The following is a 21,814-nucleotide window of genomic DNA, read 5'->3' as shown; positions in this document are numbered from 1 at the left end:
GCATTGCTGTGGCTGTGGTGTAGGCCAGTAGCTGCAGCTCTGATTAGACCCCTAGCCTGGGAAACGCCATATGCTGCAGGTGCGCCCCTAAAAAGCAAAAAAAAAAAAAAGATATAGTTTGATCTGTGTACCAATATAGTCTACAAATTATTTCACTGACCCAGGCCTACTGTGCAAATGCCCCCAAATTCAAAATATGATAACTGCCTGTCTAAAAAGTACTGTGTATGCTCCTAAGAGTTGTATTGGGTGGGAAAACTGCCATCTGAAAACCCTGATGAGTAGGCACTAAACAAAACAAAAAGATAAATCTCAGGAGAAAATACACACGTACACACATGTAAGAATTTATCTCCCGTAGGCCAGGGATTTAATATAAACTTCAGAAACAAGTTCAGGTGAAATAAAAATCAAAGTTCTCAAAAAGTGAAAGATTAACTTAATCACTAAATCTTCCCTATTGCCCCAAACATCAGCATGTTTTTTTTAATATCTATGCAAAAGTATGCCTCCAAACTGCTTACATGATATATGATCCACAAACCAGTTTTCAAATGATACGGCCAGTTATCTTGCAGTTAAAAAAAATTAGGTAGAAGATATCGTAACACAGTTCACACATGCACGCGTGCACACACACACACACACACACCCACCCACACACCCCAATGACAAAATCTGGCCTCTCCTAATATAAATACAGGAAGACCATGAAATGCAACCAGGAAGGAACACCATGTCACCCCTCCCTACAATCCAGATAGTTTCCTTTAATCCAGTAGCAAATCTGGGCATATTTGAGAGGGGTGATTCTAACGGCCACGTTGAAATCCTGTGGAGAACCATTCATGTCTACCCACTGGTGCCCAGAAAAGATGCCAATAATTTTTCGTTCCCACTTCTGCTGCTGTCTCTTCCACATCCTCACGTAGACCCCGGACCCGCTGGCCCCGGGCTGGGCGTCACACTGCTGGTAGAGCAGGTCATAGGTCTCGTCTTTGACGTCACAGAAGCGGTACACCAGGTTGCCTGGTCGGTCATTGTCATAACCCGAGAAGTGGATTCTGCCTCCCGGCAGCTGCTTGGCGGGAGGGCTCACCCCAATCTTCATGAACTTTCTCTTGTGGGGTTTTTTGAGTTCCAGGAGGGCATAGTCGTAATCCATGCCAATGTCATTGGCATTGCCCTTGATCCAGCCCTTGGGCACGTGGGTGCGCTTCACTCGGATCCACTGAAATTTCATCTTCTCGGGCACCGCCGAGCTCGAGTTGTTGGCTCCTCGACCACCGTCTTTAAACTTGGGCTTCAGGAAGCCCACTCGGAGTTTCTGGGTTCCTTTCACGTAGGTTTTCCCATCATGTATGCAGTGGGCAGCCGTGAGGACGTGCTTCTCGGCCACCAGGGTGCCGGTGCAGCCCGTAGATAACTTCACCGATGTCGAGAAGGGGTAGTTGAGCAGGAAGTCCTTCCCAAAAATGCTGAATCTGCTGTCGTAGCCATAAATCTGCCGCTTCCTTCGAGACTTTCCCGAGGCCTCGCCTTCGCCACTTCTGAGGACGTAGATGCCCACCTGCGTCTCGGTGCGGCTGCCGTTGGCATAGAGGGTTTCGTAAGACAGGTACTGCTTGACCTCTTCGTAAGTGGGCAGGGGCGTTCCCTTATGACACTGGGGTCCACACGAGGAGGACACTTCCAATTTGGCTTCGGCCCCAAAGTCCGGCTTGGCCAAGTTGAAGGTGGACTGGGGCAACACCACGGGGAGGCGGTAAGCAGGCCAGGTGGGTTTCCAGTGGGCACTGTAGGGACTCACCTGCCCCACAGCACAGAGGAGGACGAGGAAGAGGAGGGCGAAGAGAAGCCCTGGAGTCCCCGCCATGCCGAGCATCACCCTGTAAGCAAAAAGACAAGCAGGTCAGGAGGGCCAGGGGCCACACACTCCTTTGCTGCAGAAGTGGCCGAGGCGTGCCTGCCATGGTTTTAAGCCTGTGACCCCTCCTCAGGGATCAGCGTGTGGAGCGGAATCCTTAGGTAATGGTCTCACTTACAATGCAAGGGCTTGACCTTGTTAGTTCCTGTGGCTGGGTGCCCAAAATGGAACGGAGTGTTCATTCCCCTTGATGTTTTAAGATGCCCCTGACACTGGGCAGCATGCATGGGGTCATCAATCCCCAGACGAACTGCGTGGCCAGCCTCGGTGTTGGGGAACCATGAGCCTTCTTTGTGCTCCATCCTTTGATTCCCCCCCCCTCCTCTCCCACCTCCTGGGTCCCCCTGCCTTTCTTTCCTTCCTTCCCCTCATTCTCAGTACAGCGTGGACTTGGAAAATTTTTCAGCATAACTTGCTCATCTAGAGGGTAAATTTAAATCACACGGGTCCTTGAGTGACCAAGGCATCAAGGTGGGCGGGCTCCACGGCATCACACTTCCTGGGACTCTGATCGCTTTTACATGGTGAGCAATTCAGAAGAAGCCATAAGACTTTTGTTTTGCTTTGAATTTAGAACAATTTTTTTTGTCTTTTGTCTTTTTAGGGCCACACCCGCGGCATATGGAGGTTTCCACGCGAGGGGTCAAAGGGGAGCTGCAGCTGCCGGCTTATGCCACAGCCACAGCCACGCCAGATCCGAGCTGCATCTACAACCTATTCCACAGCTCATGGCAACACCAGATCCTTAACCCATTAAGCAAGGCCAGGGATCAACCTGCATCCTCATAGATCCTAGCCGGGTCCTTAACCCACTGAGCCATAACGAGAACCCCCTAGAACAATCTTGACTGTTATAAATTTAGTTCAAGCCAGGCCATAACGAGAATCCCCTAGAACAATCTTGACTGTTATAAATTTAGTTCAAGCCAGGCCCCTGAGAAAACAAACTTTCCTTCTTTCTTTGGATTTTGTTGTAGACTACCAGGATCTTTGTCAAAGATCGGAAGCTCTAAGATTCCATTGAGTGTCACATTGTGACTATTATTACTGTTGGTTACTTTTTCAGGTCTGTGTATCTGTGTTCCCAGCAAGTCTAAATGCCTTTAATTGGGGCCTATGCTAGCACTCAACGAAGATGTATGGGAGTGGAGAGCTCATACGAATGGAAGACTGAATGAATGAATGAATGATTAGTGTGGCTCAAAAAATACGTCTTTTGCATGATGCATGCTGAGTGCCAGTGACAGAGATGTACGTGGATGATGCGGTTGCTCAGAGAAAGGGCATGAAATCTGGTTGTGAGGAGTAAGAACAGGGGAGGCATTCCAGGAAGCTGATGCCTGAGATGGGTGTTAAAGTTGAACAGAAATTAGGAGTTTCCACTGTAGCTCAGCAGGTTAGAATCCAACTAGTATCTATCCATGAGGATGTGGGTTCGAGCCTCGGCCTCACTCAGTGGGTTAGAGGCCCCGGCATTGCTGCAAGCTATGGTGGAGGTCAAAGATGAGGCTCACATCTGGTGTTGCTGTGGCTGTGGTGTTGGCTGCCAGCGACAGCTCCAATTGGACCTCTAGCCTGGGAACCTCCATATGCTGAGGGTGTGGCCCTAAAAACACAAAAGACAAAAAAAAAAAAAAAAAAAAAAAAAGAGAGAGAGAGAGAGAGAAAAGAAAGAGGGAACAAGAGTCTGTGCAAGGGCACGAGAGACAGGCAGCCGTACGCCTTATTTCAGGAACGACACTTAGCAAAGTTGGAACAGAGGCTGAGGTGGACAAGGGCCCGATTACACAGGGCACTGACGAAGGAGTTTGGAGTTTTTCCTGGAAGGTATGTTTCAAGACCTGGCATGACCATCCCACAAGAGAAACAACAATAAAGAAGACCAGAAGTACATTTATAAATATTTAAGATCAGATGGCTCTGACTGGCTCTAAATCTTCTATTCAAGAGACGCTCACCGGGAGTGCCCTGGTGGCTCAGTGGTTTAAGGATCTGGTGTTGCCATTGGTGTGGCTCAGGCCACTGCTGTGGCTGGGGTTTGATCCCTGGCCCAGGAGCTTCCAGATGCCGTGGGCGTGGCAAAAAAAAGAGAAGTCGACTTAGGCAGGTTAATTCCTTCACAATCGAGGACCCTAAAACAAGGACAGGGGGGTTAGGTTTTAAGAGGCTGGTAAAACCTAGAGCGAGTGGGAATTAGAAGAAACAGTTTCACTGTGCTCACTCTTCCTCTTTGAGATTACAGACCTGCTGGCCACTTTGGGGTGTCTTTTGCTTTCTTTTATATAAAACTGGAAAGTCCTATCGATCTGATCTAGTCTAGTCTGGTCTAGCTGAGCCGCCAAGCCATAGTCCCAATATCCACACACTTTGTTTCTCCATGGTGTGCTTGCCCCACCCTGCTTTGGGATTTTTTTTTTTTTTTCTTTTTGCTTGCTTCTGATCCCACTTCTCTCAGGTACAGGGCTGGAAAAGAAAAATGAAGCCCTAGACAAGCCAGTTCCTCAGGACTTCCTGATTCCATGAAACTGTTTCTTTCCATTTTCCCCACTGGGAAGGGTCCCTGGGTCATTTTGTGTGGAGGCAATACATCTTATTATTTCCCTAAATCCTTGCAATCCCGAGGGGCATGTGCATGGGCACACATATATGTTTGTATGTGTTGGCTGAGGGTATGGCCAGGATTCAAGGTTCTAAATGGGTGAGGCAGGGGACCCAAGGGGTGAGTTAGGTGTGGTGAAGGCAACACTTTAGCAGACTTGGGGGGATGACTCTATGATTATTTCTATCTCCTGACCGAGGACCCAGCCCTTGGACGTACCTAGGTCCTGGACAGCCTTTTCTCTGTGGAAGTTACTGTCTAGGTAACTTAATGCCCCCCCGCCCCAATCCCCGCAACCAGAATCCCTGGCAAATGTGATGGGTACTGGGATGAATCCTGTATCTCCCAGAGGGCTGCATCTTGGACACCTACACACCACCTCTCCTCCCTTTGACTATAAAGTGGAGAACATTAATGCCTGCTAACAATTGAGCAACAGATATGCTAAGCCAAGTTTTACTCTGGCTTATCGTAAGGAAAAAAAAAAAACCCTGGAATCCAGAGGTCCGAGCTGCCAGGTATTCCTGTTTTTCAAAATAGGATTCTTGGGGGACAGAGAGGAAGAGATGAGATAGTATGATCTTATGTATCACCCTAAATTGTAGATATTTTCGAGGGGCGTGCAGAACAGTTAAAACATGCTCGTGTTATCATCTGGAACACACCTCTTCAAATCCCAAATCTGAAATGTGTCTGTTAATGGGATCCTAGGAGTACAGAGTGTGAATTATTTACTGCTGCAGAACAGTTCCAGTGGCGCATGTGTTTAGCCTTATTCATTCGTCCAAACATTGAAACTGTCCCTTGGCAGAGGTGTCAGGGAAAAGGACCGCAGGAAAGAGTCTGACAGCAGTTCAAACACACTTTTAAAACTCCATCTAGGAATGTTGTCTTAATGAATTAGCCCCTTCTCAGGCAAAATTGATTCTAATTTCACTTTTCCAAGTGCTTAGCCTGTACAGTAAACCCCTGTTTGAAAAATACTTTAAAGACCTTGAAGTATGCCTCATTTCACAAGTGTCACCATGGCACATCTTTTAAAAAATGTGTGCCTTTCAAAAAGAAAAAAACTGTTTTTAGAGGCCAGATGGTGAGTTAGTGGGTGTGGAGATAGGGGAACAAGTCTTTTCTGGGGGTGGGAGGGTGTGAGCGCTGGGCGGCCAGCTAGGCTCTCCTTGGCCACAGCTTCACTCCAGCCTTTCAACATACAGGACTGAACATGTTCTCCAGCAAAATGCTGGGTGGCTATGCCAAGAACATTTGGGACCACTTACAAATCACAGGATGCTGTTAGAGAATGCTAAAGTGCCCACTGCAGAATATGACTAGCAATATTAATAGTCTAGATAGAATATTACCTAGTAAATACTAGATACTATTACTAATCCAGAGTCCTTGCAGCTTAAATTCTGGTCATCTAGCCAGTTTGGGAGAATTTAGCCATCTAGAAGTAAAACTGCTTCTAGATGAAGCAGGGTGAAGCTCCAATCCCTTAGAAATAAACTTTTCAGATGCCTCAAAAATACGAACTCTATTGGTTTAAAACATCCTTTACAAGTTCCCTATATTATTACTCCAACTCTATTCCTTACCTTTTGTGGTAAGACCTTATTCTAAGAACACTTTCTATCATGATGAAAGTTTCTATGTAACTGGTGAAAGCTACAAAACTGGATTAAAAAAACCTGACACTTTACTTCAGATTTAGGAAGTAAAGCAGGTCAAATTATTCCAAATTGATTTGGTTTTTCAACACCTGATCAGAAATTGGAAGATAAAACTATGTAGTCTCAGGTCTCCACCTGGGTTTAAAATGACAACTATATTAAAGTTACAAGCTTCATAAGATGCTCACTCCTTTACCACATGTGTGTTTAGAGTGGTTTAGAAATTGTTATGAACTGTGACCTGATGATCACTGTGGTCTTTTAGCTCTGTTCTTTCCAGGTCTAGGATTCTCCCATTTTATAATTTTCCAGGGTCGTAAGAGTCAGACACTATGTTGTTTGCAGATAGCGTCTGCATTGTCATTTACTGCTCGGGAGCTTCTACTCGCAGAATTACGGAGGGTGGAAGCACAGGGGGAAAGGAAAAGGAAAATGTATCATGTTAATTTCTTGCCTGTCTGGGTGACAAGATTTCCCTTAACTGCAAAGGAAACAGAGGCTGCCAGCAGAGGGCAGCTTTCGAGAATGGAGTGGAGGCTGGCGGGTGAGAATGTTCTTAGGAAAGCGTGCAGGGGGTGGCGGTGGGAGTGGGGACACACCCTAACCCCACTTAGGGCCTTTCCTGAGACATTCACCCCTTGCCTTGGCCCCTTTCCCATTAATATCACACCGATGAGAACTGTGATGCTTTAACATTAGGATGGTGGCTTTGCATTAATTTCCCAATTCACCTGATACTAGGATAATTCCTCAGGAAGCAATTATTGTTTCCATTTTTATAAACTCTAGGCAAGCCTTCGCCGTGCCCTTTTAAGTTGATTTAAACAAACAGTCTAGGATGTAAACAGGTGTAATGAAAACATTCTTAATCTCGCTACTAGAAAGGTAACTAATGGATCACATAACTTTTCATTCTCTCCTGCCTTGACAAATGAATTACCTTATCCTGGCAGTACTATCTGGAAAACTCACACCTTAAACAGGGACTAAAGATTTCCAAATCTTATTCTTAGGAAGAAAATTCAGGTCTACATTTCATACCTAGGAATAAGCCTTTACCAGATAAGGCGTTCTCAGATACATAATTATCTTTGAAAGTTCCCAACTAAGTATTTTCATGCATTACTTCACCTAAATGACAAAGCAGAATGGAAAACGAAGGTAAGCAAATATTTTGTCATCGTGTTTAGCAATATGGAAACAGTATTCCTTTTCCAGCTCTCTATCTGACTCACAAGAGGGTTACACTTTCCATGGCCCATCATTCAACATGAGCCACTGTCCGCTGTCTAAAGATATTTATACCTTATGAAGATGCTGCTACTTCATAAGCCCACTAATAAGCTTACAGAGAAGGGACACTGCACATTATCAGATGCGCAAACAACAATCACTGCCTGGAGGCTGGGTCCTCCGATGGCTCTCTCCCAGTTTCTGCACCTTGAAAACTGCAACAACACAGGTCTCCTCAAGAGGGCAAGTGTTTGGAATAAAGATGTAATTCCTACAGCAAGCTAGTGCTGGCAGGGAGAATCTAATCTTTAGGATACAAGTTCCCTGTTGTACAATGTCTGAATTCCTATGACTGCTATAAACAGTAACACCAGAACGAAACAGCAGGAAAGCTTGTGAGGATAAAAGCTTTGGACACCATTCGGAAGGATGGCAAAGGGTTTTTCCATGGAATCTGTGGCCAGGGATACTGAACAGAGAAATCAGGCTAATTCCTAAAGCAAATAGCTAAAAATGAACAAAGCTCTGGGAATACTCTGCAGCCAGGCTTGCTCTTATTTTCCTCTTAAAGGGAAACAAAGCTAATCACCTAATGGTTTAAGAATTACAGTCTTGTACAGGAAAGAAATGCAGGGCATTTGTAAATCCAGCTACACTAAACATAATCTTGTGGTCAAGTGAAGCTTAACTTCTCCTCTATCAGATTTTAGGCAGAGTGAACTACACTAGTGAGCCCGGGGCCAAACCTGGCAGCAGAACAAGAACAGAGTATAAAACTGTCAATGGTGAGACCATGAGAAGTGAATTCCCTGGAGTCAGGGGCCGTTTTGCAGGAATAATGGCTGGTGGATTAAATCCTAAGAGATCTATGAGAAAAGATGTGCAGGAGGACCTGAGGCTCTTAAACACTGCAGACAAGGGCCAGTAAAAATCTCAGACTAATGGACACTTGGGCATGTACGCCACAGACAGAAACACACACCCACATTCACCTTCTATCTCCATAAATTGCCACTGTTACAAAAATGAGATCCATATTAGTTACCTTAGAAAAATGCTTCCTTTCCCGTCAAGGCACAGGAAAGCAGGACAAGTTATCTCTTGACTTAATTTAGGTTGGGCCAAATACAAGTGAAACAATTTATTCAGATGCAGATGGTGTGCATATGATCCCAAACACTTTCACAAGTACTATAGAGTGGCTTTTGTGGTAGTTCCTAAGTTCCTCTTCCCCACCCCACCTCCAATCCACTCCTGTCTAACAGACTTCTTGAGAGATGCAGTTACACACAACTGTGACGCTGAAACAAGTACAATAAAGAGCCTGATATTAGTTTGGCATTCAGCTTTTGGCCACAGCTGACTTCAAACTATAAATTCAACTCCTTGCCACAGGGCCTTGTGATAACAATTCTAGCACTGGCCTACCTGCTCCTAAGGAGTGCACAGGGACGTCCTCAAGTTCAGTTTCAGAAGCTAAGAGAAGGTAGCCCTATGCCAAGACCAGTCCTGAACCAGGACCTTTCCACCAGCCACAGGCTGTTTTTGAGGTCGCATGGGTGTCACCCAAAAAGCAATTAAACACACAGGATTTTTATCAGCTGCTCTCTCATGAGATGTTCAAAAGCAAACCTAATTTGTATTCTGCAGGAGAGTGGCAGTTTGCCTTCATCTAAATAATTCTCCTCCTCTTTTAAAACATGTCTTGAAACCTTTTTCGAACTCTTATTTAAAAGTTACCTTGTGATGAATGTCCACAGGCTAAAGAAAAAAATGCTTGCTTACAGCAACTGTTTACAGTTGACAGTTTTCTAGGGAAGCGCAGGGTCATCAATTAATGGGCCAGAAAAGAGCCTCCTCCCCAACCTGTTTGCTGCGCTCTGCTTGCTTGCCCAGGTGTGTTCACAATCAAGTGCCCAAGGTTAAAAAAAATGAATGCTCAGATCTCGTCGGAATACGATATGCAACATTTCAGGGGAAAAAAAGTGATGGTGTGTGTATGAGGTGAGGGTATTGTCATTTTCCAGACGGACGACAGCGTGCCCAGAGTGGGCTCTTTCTCTCCTCCCACCCAAGCGTCCCAGATGGCAGCTGCAAAACTTTCTTGCCCCACCCGATCCACGGGCGACACAGTGAATCCAAATGCCCTGCAGCCCCGGCGTCTCTGGGAAGCTCCCGGTCCCAGCCCGCGAGCCCCGAGGGCGGCCAGGGCGAGGTCTGCGGTGCTCCCCGCACTTCGCGGTTCCTCCGCCCCGCGCGCACCAGCCCTTTGTCCGCAGCCCCAGCCCGCTGCGCCCCCCGCCCGCGCCCGCACTCACCCGCGCCGAGCCGCCCGCCCGGGCCCCGGCTCTCCGCGCCGCTCACACAGGTGTGGGCTCCGGGAGGGCGCGCGCAGCTCCCATGTCGGCTCCGCGGCGCGACCGAGTGCGACCGGGCGGGCGGACGAGCAGTGCCTGCGGCCGGCGGGTCCGCCCCCCGCGCCTTCCGAGCCCGCCCCGCCTCCGGCCTCGGGGAAGCCGCGCGGCCGCCGCCCCCCCTGCCCCCCGCGTGCGGCCCGCGCCCCCGCCTCTCGTCGCCCGTCGCGGGCCCGAGCCAGGCGGGCCGCCGGGAGGACGCGCTGCCGTGAGGCCCGGCGCAGGTGCCTCCCGCGGCGCTCTCTTGCCTGGTGCCGGCCTCTCCGCGGCCCCGGCTGAGGGCATCCCCTCCTGAGAGCGCCTGGGGCCTTTGCTGCCCGCAGGCCGCCGCCGGCTCTCAAAGACTAGGGGTCCCCAGAGTCGACAGCCCAGAACTGGGACCGCGGGCCACACCTGGTGCGCAGGAGTCCTCCGCGAATTTGAAGAGCTGGAGAGAAACTAGTGCGCTCCCCACCCCACATGTACTGAGACTTTTCAAAGTTCTGAGGTGATGACTGAGTTCCTTCCGCTTTGCCCAGTCCCTCCGGGACCTCCAGGGAGCGGAAACCTGCATTCCAGTGGCAGGACCACCAGTGCTTTGCAGCCCCTGCAACTGCACCCAGTGCCGTGCGTGGAGCCTGGAGCGCGGCGGGGGCTTGGCAGCTCGAGTGGCGGCTGGATGGGGACCGCTCCCCCAGCTCTTGATTGGGGCACCAGCGGGTGGAGCCACATCCTTGCCCAGGGGGGCCTGCTTCTGAGTCACTTCGAGGGGCCAAAGAGGGGTACAGATTATCACTCTTTCACAGGTAAGCCTGAATGGACAATTTGGGGGTCATAATGACTGGCCCCAGTGACCTTGAGGCCGCACTTTCCCTATCAAGTTCTTTAGCCTGCCTTTGTCCCGCCAAAGCCTGCTCTCAAAAAGAGAGGGCCTAATGGGCTGTTTCACGCCTACCTGGTAATGACAGACCGAAGGTGCTTGTGTTTGCGATGGCGTTTAAATAGGAAAGCCCCAACATATGACACTGTGTGATGACTCTCAAATGTGAGGGCATAAGGGCAAAATTTTCTTACAGCTCCCCACTCTGGGCTTAAATGATTTTCCTTTAAAATGTTGCATTGCGGTGTGTACTATATATAAACATAAAACCAGATATAAACTTAGGTTATAGCTTTTGAACAACTCTGGAATGAAACCAAAACAAATTTACAAATTGAATATAAAATTCTCCTCTCAGAACTATAAAATTTAAATTACTATTGTTTACTCCTACTAGCATCATGTGGTACTGGTGGGCCACGTGTGGGTACTTTAGAGCTCTGCGTGGCTCTGCCAATCTTATGGTGTGGGAGGGGCCCTGTACTGACTCACTTTTCTTCCTTCTTTCCCCCTCCCAGCTGCCACACCTCCTCTGCTCACACCCTATGTCATTGTAATAGTTGGCTTTCACTTGACTCTGATACATCATTTAGAGAATAACTTTGCGCTGTTCCTTTCTTATTAGCATAATGAGGAAAGTGGTAACTGTTGGTGCCAAAGCATAGGTCACCCAGGCACTGAAATCACAAGACAGTACTTGGTATCAGATGTTTATCCCAGTGCTCCAGAATGTGTATTCATTTTTTTTATCATAAATATGAAAAAAATTAAATTATGGCTCGCCAAGGGTCTGTAGCTCCCAATTGGAGAAATGCCATTGAAAGTCAAATACCTTCCTTCCTAGAGGAGCTAGGGTGGGTTTAGGAGGAGGGGAAGAAGGGAGAGAATTCCCAAAGCACCAGTTACCTACAAAGAATTGGGCTGGGCACCAGAGTTAAGAGATGGCCCCAGGAAGACCATCCAGCAGTGTAATTAAGAGTATGCCGGTTACACTCGACTATGTGAGTTCTGTTCCAGGTTCTGCCACTTAATAGCTTTTGGCTTAACCTTCCTGTGCCTCAGTTTCCTCCTCTATAAAATGGTGACTCTTGTTTGAAGAATTGAATGACTTAATACATATAAAACGCTTAGCACATGGCCTGGCGCACAGTAAGCCCTTAATAAATATGAGCTGTTGCTATATCTGTTATGCAAAAAGAATGTGCCTCCGCTCTGTTTTGGAGCATCACCGTCCCTTGGGACCACCTCAGCCCACCTTGCCATTTGTTGCTCATTTGTCCTCACAGTTTTTGAACTTACATTGTCACCAATTTGGGGAGGTAAGAATCTGGAAAACAAGATGTTTATTCCCATCATTCAGAGAGAGAAACTGAAGCACAGAAGGACTGAAGACCCTCTCCTGTCTCCACATCCAGAGCCAGCTTCAGACCTATAATACCCATCCAGACAGCAGCTCTAACTGCAGATGACCTGCGAGACTGGGGATTGTTCCAGTTGTTCCACCCACTTGTTCCCTGGAGCTGTCGGTAGTAAAAATGTGAGGATGCTACCTGGCTCTTAGGTTGTCACCGCAGTTCCCATAAGGACAAGACAGATCTATACTTTGACCTACAAGAGAAAATGCCCCGTGTAGCAGGTGTCCTCATGCTGAGCCTAGATATTTGCTTTGCTTTTTGTATTTGCCCCACTCCCCTCTCTTAAAAAACAAAACAAAACAGAGCAAACAAAAACCAACAAGAAAGGCAAACCCTCACTGCTTAAGAACTCAATTCAACTTCATAATCATAATTCTCAAATACTTTTCGTGTGTGTGGCACTTGAGTTAGAAGTGCACTCAGGGCAATTCAGTGAGTGCCCACTCTATGTGAGATGATTGACTATACAAGGCTGTGTGTGTGAGAGAGAGCAGATATCCCTCACCTCAAGGGATTTATGCTTTGGATGTAAAAGAGACAAAATCAAATGGAGGAGAAAGTGAGCTGTAGGCTAGATCAGGCTACAGCTAGAGTATGCAAGAGGAAATCATTAATTCCCACTTTGGCAGGTGCTGACGTCGTCCATGAGGTGGTGGAGTTTGAGATGAAAGTCAGAGGATAGAGACCTGAGCAAAGTTTCAACACCCATTATCTCATTGGGTTCCTCCACTGTGTAAACAAGGCAATTAATGGGTGAATGAAGGGGGCAGAACTAGGGCTGGATTGCAATAACCATAGCTACTATGTTTAGCGAATGCATACTATGTGCCAGGTAGTGTAGAGTGTACTTCATTACACATAATCTTCAAGACAAACCAAAAAATAGGGACTGATTATCTCCTTTTTGCAGACAAGGAGACCGAGGTTCAAAGTGGTTAAACGGGATACCCAGTACTGTAACCATTAAGTCACACAGCTGTGGCTTCTGCCTGGTCTGTCCTACTCTTTCAGCAGGCGCCATTGTGTTATATTGCTTCCCAGACCTGCCTTTTCTCGAGTTTACAGTAAAGGGGTTGAATCAGTCACTGGTGGTCGCTCTGGCTCAAAACATCCTTTTGATTCTGTCTTGCTTTTGTTCCAGTTATGTAATCACTTCATAATAGTTGTTAAATGGCCTCAGAGGGGGAAGCAAGATGGGACTGAAGATAGTTGGAAACCTAGGGCAGTGGGGAAGGGAGAGACCCAATGCCAACTCTAAACTGCCAAGGTCAATTTTAGTGCCTTTTTTTTTTCTTTTTGTCTTTTTAGGGCCACACCCTCGGCATATGGAGGTTCCCAGGCTAGGGGTCCAATTGGAGCTACAGCTGCCGGCCTATGCTGGAGTCATAGCAACCCCAGATCTGAGTCGCATCTGCAACCTACACCACAGCTCACAGCAACGCTGGATCCTTAACCTACTGAGCAAGGCCAGGGATTGAACCTGCATCCTCATGGATACTGGTCAGATTCGTTTCCACTGAGCCACAATGGGAATTCCTAGTGCTTTTTTTTTTTAATTGAAGTATAGTTGATTTACAATGTTGTGTTGCTTTCAGATGTACAGCAAAGTGATTCAGTTATGTGTGTGCATGTATAAAGTGTATATATATATTTTCAGATTATTTTCTATTATAGGTTATTACAAGATGTTGAGTACAATTCCCTGTGCCATACAATAGGTCCTTATGGTTTGCTTCATATAGAGTCGTGTGTGTCTATTAATCCCATCCTCCTAATTTATCCTTCCCCTTGGTGCTTATTTTTCATGGGGCTGAGATCCACAGGCAGGTTCAACAACTTGTCAGTTTGTAAGTTATCAATGAGGAAGGGGATGAATTTATGTATTGAAAAAGCATTTCCATCTGGTGTGTTTCTGCAGTGATAACACGGATCTAGGAGTTTACTCAGTAAGTGGGGGTTCCTAGCTCTGTATAATGAGTGAAAAGAGAAGCCGAATGAGAGACAACACAGAGCTCTGGGATGGAGGCATTTCTAAACCTGTCTGGGTGACTTCGGGCAAATCACCTCACTTAGCCTGGATTTCTCGTCTGTAAAAAGAGAGCCTAGAGGCCCCACACTTAGAGTCCACAACATCATCATCCTAATGGGAGGATGACCCACACGTATTTTATCTCTGGGCAACCCAGCATGCGGTCCTAGGGCAGCAAAGAACGTGGAATTCTGGAGTCAGGCTGACTTGGATGCGATTTAGAATTCATTTAGTTGCTGGGTGATCTGGGGCAAGTTATGTGACTTTCTGCTCCTCCCTCTTTTCCTTCTGTACAATGGGAGCTAATTTCAGGCTGTGGTAAGGACTCAGTGAGATAATTAGTACAAAGCACACAGCACAGGGCTAGCACCAAATAAATTCTAAATTGGCCTTATTATTATTACTACTGTTCCTGTAAATGCTTGATCATTGTTTTAAAATTTGTAGACTGCGTGAATGCATCAATCACATTATTGTAGGATCAATGCTAAAAGATTTAACCCAGGCTTTCTAAGAATAAGTTGTCTTAGGACTTTTTTCAACCCCAAGTCTCTTGTCATAGGTTTTGATTTGTAGGCAATACAGAGTTTCCCAGTACAGTCATTCCCTGGTGTCTGTGGAGGATTCGTGCCAGGACCCCTGCAGATATCAAAGTCCAAGGATGCTCAACTTCCTTCTATAAAATGGCCAAGTATTTGAGTATCACCTACAACCCTCTTCCATGTACTTTAAATCACCCCTGTCTCTAAATTACTTAGAACACCTAATGTAACGTAAATGCCATGTGAATAGTTACTGGTGTGGCACATTCAAGATTTACTTTTTGGAACTTTATGGATTTTTTTTCAAATAATTTTTTGATCCGTGCTTAGTTGAATCCTTAGAACCCATGGATACAGAGGGATGACTGTACCGAATTTAGGAAAAGTTACAGATTCGAAGGGGAGCCAGGGCTGTAGTTTCTTTTTTTGTTTTGTTTATTTGTTTGTTTTTGTTTTTGTTGTTGTTGGTGGTATTTCTTGGGCCGCTCCCTCGGCATGTGGAGGTTCCCAGGCTAGGGGTTGAATCAGAGCTGCAGCCACTGGCCTACACCAGAGCCACAGCAACGCGGGATCCGAGCCACATCTGCAACCTACACCACAGCTCACGGCAACACCGGATCGTTAACCCACTGAGCAAGGGCAGGGACTGAACCCGCAACCCCATGGTTCCTAGTCGGATTCGTTCACCACTGCGCCACGACAGGAACTCCCTTTTTTTTTTGTTGTTGTTGTTGTTATGTAGTTTCTTTTTAATCTCCTTTTCCAGTCCCCCCTATGGCATCATCAGTTCATTTATTCAGCAAACATTTACTGACACTAATATTGTCAGGCTATGTATTTGGTTTTTTTTATTTTGTTTTGTTTTAACAGGTAAAACCAGATTTTTCTCTCATGATGGTTGGATTTAAAATCTTTCACAGTAAAAAAAAAAAAAAAAAAAAAAAGAAACCACAACAAATTCCCATAATTAAAAAAAAAAGAACAAAAAGAGCCACTGCAAATAATCTTTATAGCACTTCGTAAAACAAAACAAATGTGTTTGTATTGCACTTACAACTTTAAAAAAATTCCTATTTTTGTTAAGTATAGATTACCCATTTTAAGTATTTGGAAATATTAGTCAGTACATTCTGAATATAAATGTGTGAAGGTATAATATATAACCTTAAAATATGAAGTGGTTGTAGAGCTAAATTGTCACATTGTATATATGGTAGCCTAAAAAGAAAAAAAAAAAAAAAAGCTGCACAGCAAAGAAAAGCTTTACTCAAATCCTACTTAAAAGAATGTAGCAATAATTTTAATTATTAGGGAGAGGTGTTTCTGTCCTGGTAATGACCCAACTAGTATCCACGAGGACATGGGTTTGATCCCTGGCCTTGCTCAGTGGGTTAAGGATCCAGTGTTGCCCTGAGCTGTGGTGTAGTTTGCCGATGCGGCTCAGATCTGGGGTTGCTGTGGCTCTGGCGTAGGCCGGCAGCTACAGCTCCTATTTGGACCTCTAGCCTGGAAACTTCCATATGCTGCTTTTGCAGCCCCCCCCACCAAAAAAAAAAAAAAAAAAGACAAAAAAATATTAGAAAGAAAAACAGGCTTTGGCACTAGCAATTTCCTGTATACTGTGGGCCCTATTCTAAACTGAAAAATTAGAAACATTTTGAAATAACTGTGTGTTTCTCATTTTCTCTGGTCAAATTCAGAAAGTCTCCAGAGGCCAGTGCTGGGCTTCTCTGATATACTCGAACTTGCATACTAGATCTCATGATCAAGAACAAAAGAGAAAAAAAGATTCTTTTTTTCCTTCCTCTAAGTCAGGGAGAAGCAGCAGAGCTGCAGCCTTGAAATACACTTTAATAACCTTTTGATATTCTCTTTACATTTATGTTATGGAAATTTCTCCCAAATCTCTATACCTTTAAAAGGCATTTTTTGAAAATCCTTTTGTTTTAAATATATGTTTATATTTATCCATATATATATATAATTTTCTCTTTTCTGTCTTATAAGGAGTAATCTTTTAAGTGGCTAAGTATGGGGGCTGAACATTCAAATCCAGTCTTTTCATGAGGTTTCTCCTTTTTCCTGGCAAATTCTACTCATCCTTTAAGCTCAAATATCAACTCTTCTCTGAAGGCTTCCAAACCCTTCATTGCTACATATGTCAGTTTGTTTTCTGCGTTTTCAGAGAATCATATTGAAATTATATCTTGCACTAAAACTATGTATTTACATGTTCAACCTTAAGCAGTCTAGAGCTCCTCATGTGGGGCACCCTGCCTCATTCTTCTAGTCTTTGTGCTTTTCCTTTGTCGTTTAGTAGAGCCTGGATCACAGAAAGGCTCAATTAGTTTTTTCTTAATAAATGATTGAATGAATTAATAGGTCAAAATCTAACGAGCTTAGAATATCAGGTCTGAAATATTCTGGTTTGCCAGTGCAGCCCCTAGGAGCAGGGCTCACTGTATGGGAAATTTTACCACTGGGGCTCCCATGTTTTCCAGGATATAAATCTGAATTTCTCTTTGATGCCCGTTCACCATTCTTTCCTTACGGGTCACTCAGGATAAATTCAGTTTCTGCTTGGTGTGCTGGTTACATTTCAGGACTTATGCTATGGCTGCATGCTGGTGTTCTAGGTGTCATCTGTGCAAGATGTGTGACGTCCCCACTGACTTTATGCAGAACCCTCTGGAATGTGTTCTGAGTCACTCTGCCAGGGACACCCACAGGATGGAGTTTGCTTCCCAAACTCTATTTGCTCCCACATTCTGGAAGATGTTAATAGACCATCCATGAAAAAAAGATGGTCAGATATGCATATTAGCACTCTAGATGCTCTGAGAAGTCCTGAGTGAAGAAACCTGCTTACACTCACTTATTTCTAAATTACCGGGTCTTATTTGACCACGATTCTTTTTTCCAATAGGGTAGTAACATGTCACAGAACAGTGGCGTTCTATTGGGCACAGTTTGAGAAAACCATCCATTAGCTTATCCCACTTCTAGGAGTAACCACTTCTGTTCCCGATACGTGGTTCGTGCTTTTTTGCCTCATTGCCTTTGCTTGTATTTGAAACTGTTTCCTTTGTATCCACTTGTCTCAATTCTACTTTTTTAAAAAAATTGAAATACAGTTAATTTACAATATTGTGTTAATTTTAGGTGTATAACATAGTAATTCAATGTTTTTCTAGATTATACTCCATTATAGGTTATTACAAGATAATGGATATAATTCACTGTGCTATGGAGTATGCGCTTGTGGCTTATCTATTTTATACACAGCAGTTTGTATCTGTTAATTCCATATCCCAATTTGTCCCTCCCCCTCCCCTTTGGTAACCACCAGTTTGTTTTCTGTGTCTAAATCTATACATTAAAAAAAAATTTTTTTTTGGCTATGCCCAAAGCAGGTGGAAGTTCCCAGGTCAGGGATTGAATCTGCGCCATAGCAGCGACCTGAGCTACTGCGATGACAACACCAGATCCTTGACTCGCTGCATTACCAGGGACTCCTAATTGTATGCATTCTTGAAAGGCCTAACAGGAGCTCCCTGGTGGGTCAGTGGGTTAAGGGTCTGGTGTCATCACTGCTGTGACTCTGGTTTAACCACCTGCCACAGGTGCAGCCAAAAAATAAAAGTAAAAAGGCCTAACACTCTGTCACATGCTCTGCAAAGTATTTTTTCCTTTTATTGGCCTTCGATTTCCCATAACACTTTCCACAGCTTTCTCATAGCCCTTACACTGTTACTTCTTTTATTATCAGTATACCTTTCCTCTCCTCCACCCTTGACTCTCCAGTCTGCATCTCTTTTGCGGGATGTGTCAGTCAGGATCTTAACAGAAGCCCAGTTTGCCCTTAATTGATTCAAATGAAGAGACTTTCAGGAAGTGGCTAGTCCTGGAGATGAGGACAGGGTGGAGGAACAAGCAAGGACAGAGAGCACCCAGGGCCCAGCAGCGGGGTCCTGCTGTGGGCACGGGAGGGAGGGCGAAGGGGCACCTGAGCGCCCAGGTGGGGGGCCTGCTGCCAGGAGTTGCTCCCCTATGGACCCATACAGCCATTGCAGGAAACTGGTGCCCAGGAGGAAGGGAAGGAGTGGGAAAGAAATGCCTTGATCTCTTCTCCTCCTGCCCGCTGATCTCTGGAGCCTGCCGAAGTCAGCTCCCAAGGGAGCCAGGCTGTGCGGTGGGTGAGGCACAGGGCAGGGCAGTAAAGGGTGGAGATTGCGGGGGGGCAAAGAACCAGCACACTGAAAGAGCCCCCGTTTCCTCATTCGCAAAATAGAGTAGTGCCGGTACCCTCCTCCCAGCGTGATGGTGATTAAATTAGGAAATGTGTCAAGGGACTTATGAACACATATGCTTCCTTGATTCTACTCATTAGCTACTTACCCTGTTATCATTATCATTATTTACAAGACCACTCTTGGGATAGCTGCTGGTGTAAGAACTGACTGAAGAAGGTATCATGTGTTGGTTATTTTGTAGCTCTTACACATCCAGCTCAAAGCACTGTGCAAGGCTCCAGATAGATGCATTTGGAGGCGTTGGGGAGCCCTTTTGAATAAGCGTAACAGGAAAGCTTGTATAGCGGTATCAGCCAACCTGACCTTGAAAACAGACCACAAGGCGCTAAACTTGAGACTTACTTTTAGATTCCAGCAGATTGTTTGGGCAGTTCTTAGACACAGGCCAAGGCCTCTAGTTTTCCTTTGCCTCCGTAGAGGGGAGAGTTAATGAAAAACAAGCCAGCTCACCAGGACTAGTGCTGCGTAGCCGTCCTGGCAATGACAGTGATAGTGATTTTTCCTATTTTGAAACAAAGTAAGGACGGCCTGCCCAAGGTTGAAAGCAGGAGGGTTTGTGTCTATAGACGTGATTGGCTTCCTGCTCTTTCAGAACACTAACCTGGTTTATTTCAAACAATGGTCACCAGGCTCCTGCTTCCTTGGGTCCACAGATTAGGGAAACCACAACGGTCTGTGTTCTCTTCACTTCAAAGCCTGCAGAGCGCCCTAGAAAGCCAACGTTCGGCCTGATCCCAGGGGTGGGGGCTGGGACCAGATTCAAGGGTAGGAAGGGGGGTGGGGGGTGAGGCGGGACTTACCCACATGAAGGCAGTGGATGTCAGAGCTGAAGGCTGCTCAGAGGCCCTCCGCTGCAGCCCGTGCTCTTGGAGGAAGGGCGAGCCCCGAGGGTGACTGCTTCTGGGGAGCCTGTCACCCTGACAGAGCCATGAAGGTTACACTGGGAGGGCCACGGACACCGCGCTCCAGTACTGACACCAGCAGCTGCAGCTGGGGACTCCCTTGAAGGAGGAGTGACTTTATCCGGGTTTCCAGCAGACTAAAATTAGTGACAAGAACACTTAGCCCTGAGATCTTGTGGGATCGGTTAAGTTGTTGTTCTCATCATTGTTTCTGTCCCTGAAAAATCAAGACCGAACTGTTAAGCAATGGCCCTAAAGCTGCTGCACCCACAAGCTTCATGCTCTCTGAGTGGGCCCCAGCCAGGGTTCTCTGGCTTTTCTGGACCACACAAATATTTTGTCCCTTAACTCAAGGCTGACTGAGGCCCTGTTTGGACAACCCATGCACAGCCAGAGTGAAGGCTTCCTCTCCACCTGAGCAGGGGTTCAGTCCATCACCCAGAGGGATAATAGGTAACAGAGCAGTTTGGGGGTTATGCTGTCAATTAAACTTAGCTCCACCTGGTGATGTGACATGATATTCTAAGATGACATGATATTTTTTGTTTTATTGTTGAAATGGAAAAGGCCCCTAGCTTCAATCCAGGAAGACCCAGGAAGGCCCAGCCCAGTCCTCAATTGCTGTGACCTCACAGTTGTACAAATAGCAATATTGGCAAAGCGAGGTTATCCAAACCATCTTCTCTTTCAGGACAAGAGATGGCAATGTCTCTTTTTCTCTCTACCATTTTTTTTTTTAAAACAGTGTAATAAAATCAAACTATTAAATCCTGAAACCCCTTTCTTCAGGAAAATTAAAAACAAATAAATGACAAGTCTTTGATTTGTTGGGCCACTTTTTGAAAGGTTGATAGCTGCCTTGAAGGCAAACTCCAGCCTTGGTAGCAGCCCTCCAAGCTCAGTTCCCATTGTAATTTTATTATCAAAACTTTCATCCTCCGCCCAGTGATCCCAAAGCTTCAGGGGACTGAAGTTCACTTAGAGGGTGAGTATTCTTGATCTAAGCTTGTTAGGGATCAACGTTTGTATTGACTCGAATACCTGCCTGACTGGAAGGAAAAGCACGAGTGAGCCAATAAAATTGTTTTGTGTAAAGTTATAGTTTAAAAAGGGTGGTTTTGTTGGTGAAAGTATTTATAGCATTGGTATAAAGTTCATCTTAACAATAATGGCCATTTATTATCTACTGTGTACCAGACCTTTCCCACTACTTCTTACATTGGAGCAAATGACTCTGAGCAGTAGGAACACATATCCTTCTATTAACTGATAAGAACCCAAGGCTTAACTAGGTAAATAACATTCCCACTTTGAAGTGCTGGAGAGGGGATTCAAACCCAAGACTCTCTCCCCCAAATCCATATATCATAAAGTTTCCTGTATAGTTTCTTTTGGGATGATTTCAGACACAATAACGGAAACCCTTGACTTACTCCTGCTTAAATGACAATCAGGAAATTGAGTATCGCACGTCGAGAAGTTCAAAGATAGAGTGGCTTCAGGTGAGGGGCACTCAAGGCTCCAGCCCTGCCTCTTTTGGCTCTGCAGTTGTCACCTGCATTTGTGTCCAGGAGGAAAAAAAAAATCTTCTCTCCCTCTGTCTCTCTCTTAGGAGCAAGACAGTGATAGTTCTCCCCAGCCCTTTCTGCATATCACAGTGGTAGGAATTCAACAGTCCTAAGTACTTTGCTAAATCAATCACTGGCAAGAGATGAAGTTATCTTTTAGCCTAAGTAACACAATAATTGGAAGAGCTCTGAACTCAGGATCGGAAACCTTGGGTTTTGGTTATGAAAACTTGCTAGTTGCTCAGTTTTTCTTCGCCCTTACCTTTTCCTTATTGGTAAAACAGGGCTGATGAGTCCTATCATACTGATCTCACAGAGTTGTAAAACAGGAATGAAGTAATGTCTG

The 21,814-nt window shown here is 45.6% G+C and overlaps 2 protein-coding genes across 4 annotated transcripts in view; one reads left to right on the top strand and one right to left on the bottom strand.

Annotated features, from left to right (window-relative positions):
• On the bottom strand, positions 342-20,024 carry PRSS23 (protease, serine 23). Of its 3 annotated transcripts, none has more exons than XM_003357231.3 (2): positions 19,799-20,024; positions 342-1,889 (listed from the first exon to the last, which is right to left on the bottom strand). In XM_003357231.3, exon 2 carries the CDS (start codon positions 1,883-1,885, stop codon positions 740-742), a length of 1,146 nt encoding a protein of 381 aa, XP_003357279.1. In that variant the 5' UTR covers positions 1,886-1,889; positions 19,799-20,024; the 3' UTR covers positions 342-739. The 3 variants fall into 3 exon arrangements, with proteins under 3 accessions (XP_003357279.1, XP_003357278.4, XP_003129779.1); XM_003357230.4 differs by lacking the exon at positions 19,799-20,024 and adding an exon at positions 10,234-10,309; XM_003129731.5 differs by lacking the exon at positions 19,799-20,024 and adding an exon at positions 9,745-9,904.
• The window catches only part of ME3 (malic enzyme 3), a 318,355-nt gene continuing 307,015 nt past the window's right edge, over positions 10,475-21,814 (top strand). The window contains exon 1 of the mRNA XM_021102108.1: positions 10,475-10,625. The gene's annotated coding sequence lies outside the window, so the exon portion shown is untranslated. The remainder of the gene's footprint in view (positions 10,626-21,814) is intronic.

Source organism: Sus scrofa, chromosome 9 (assembly GCF_000003025.6).
Source record: "Sus scrofa isolate TJ Tabasco breed Duroc chromosome 9, Sscrofa11.1, whole genome shotgun sequence".
Lineage (NCBI taxonomy): Eukaryota > Metazoa > Chordata > Mammalia > Artiodactyla > Suidae > Sus > Sus scrofa.
Note: the sequence above shows the minus strand (reverse complement) of the source record. Positions and strands in the feature narration are given on the sequence as shown.

Bases quoted from the DNA above. Each gene is read 5' to 3' on its own strand.
- PRSS23 (XM_003357230.4), bottom strand. From the start codon at position 10,301: ATGTGGGGTGGGGAGCGCACTAGTTTCTCTCCAGCTCTTCAAATTCGC. The intron at 1,890-10,233 runs GTGTGGCCCGCG...TTTTGCTTACAG, and splicing joins GGAGGACTCCTGCGCACCAG to GGTGATGCTCGGCATGGCGG.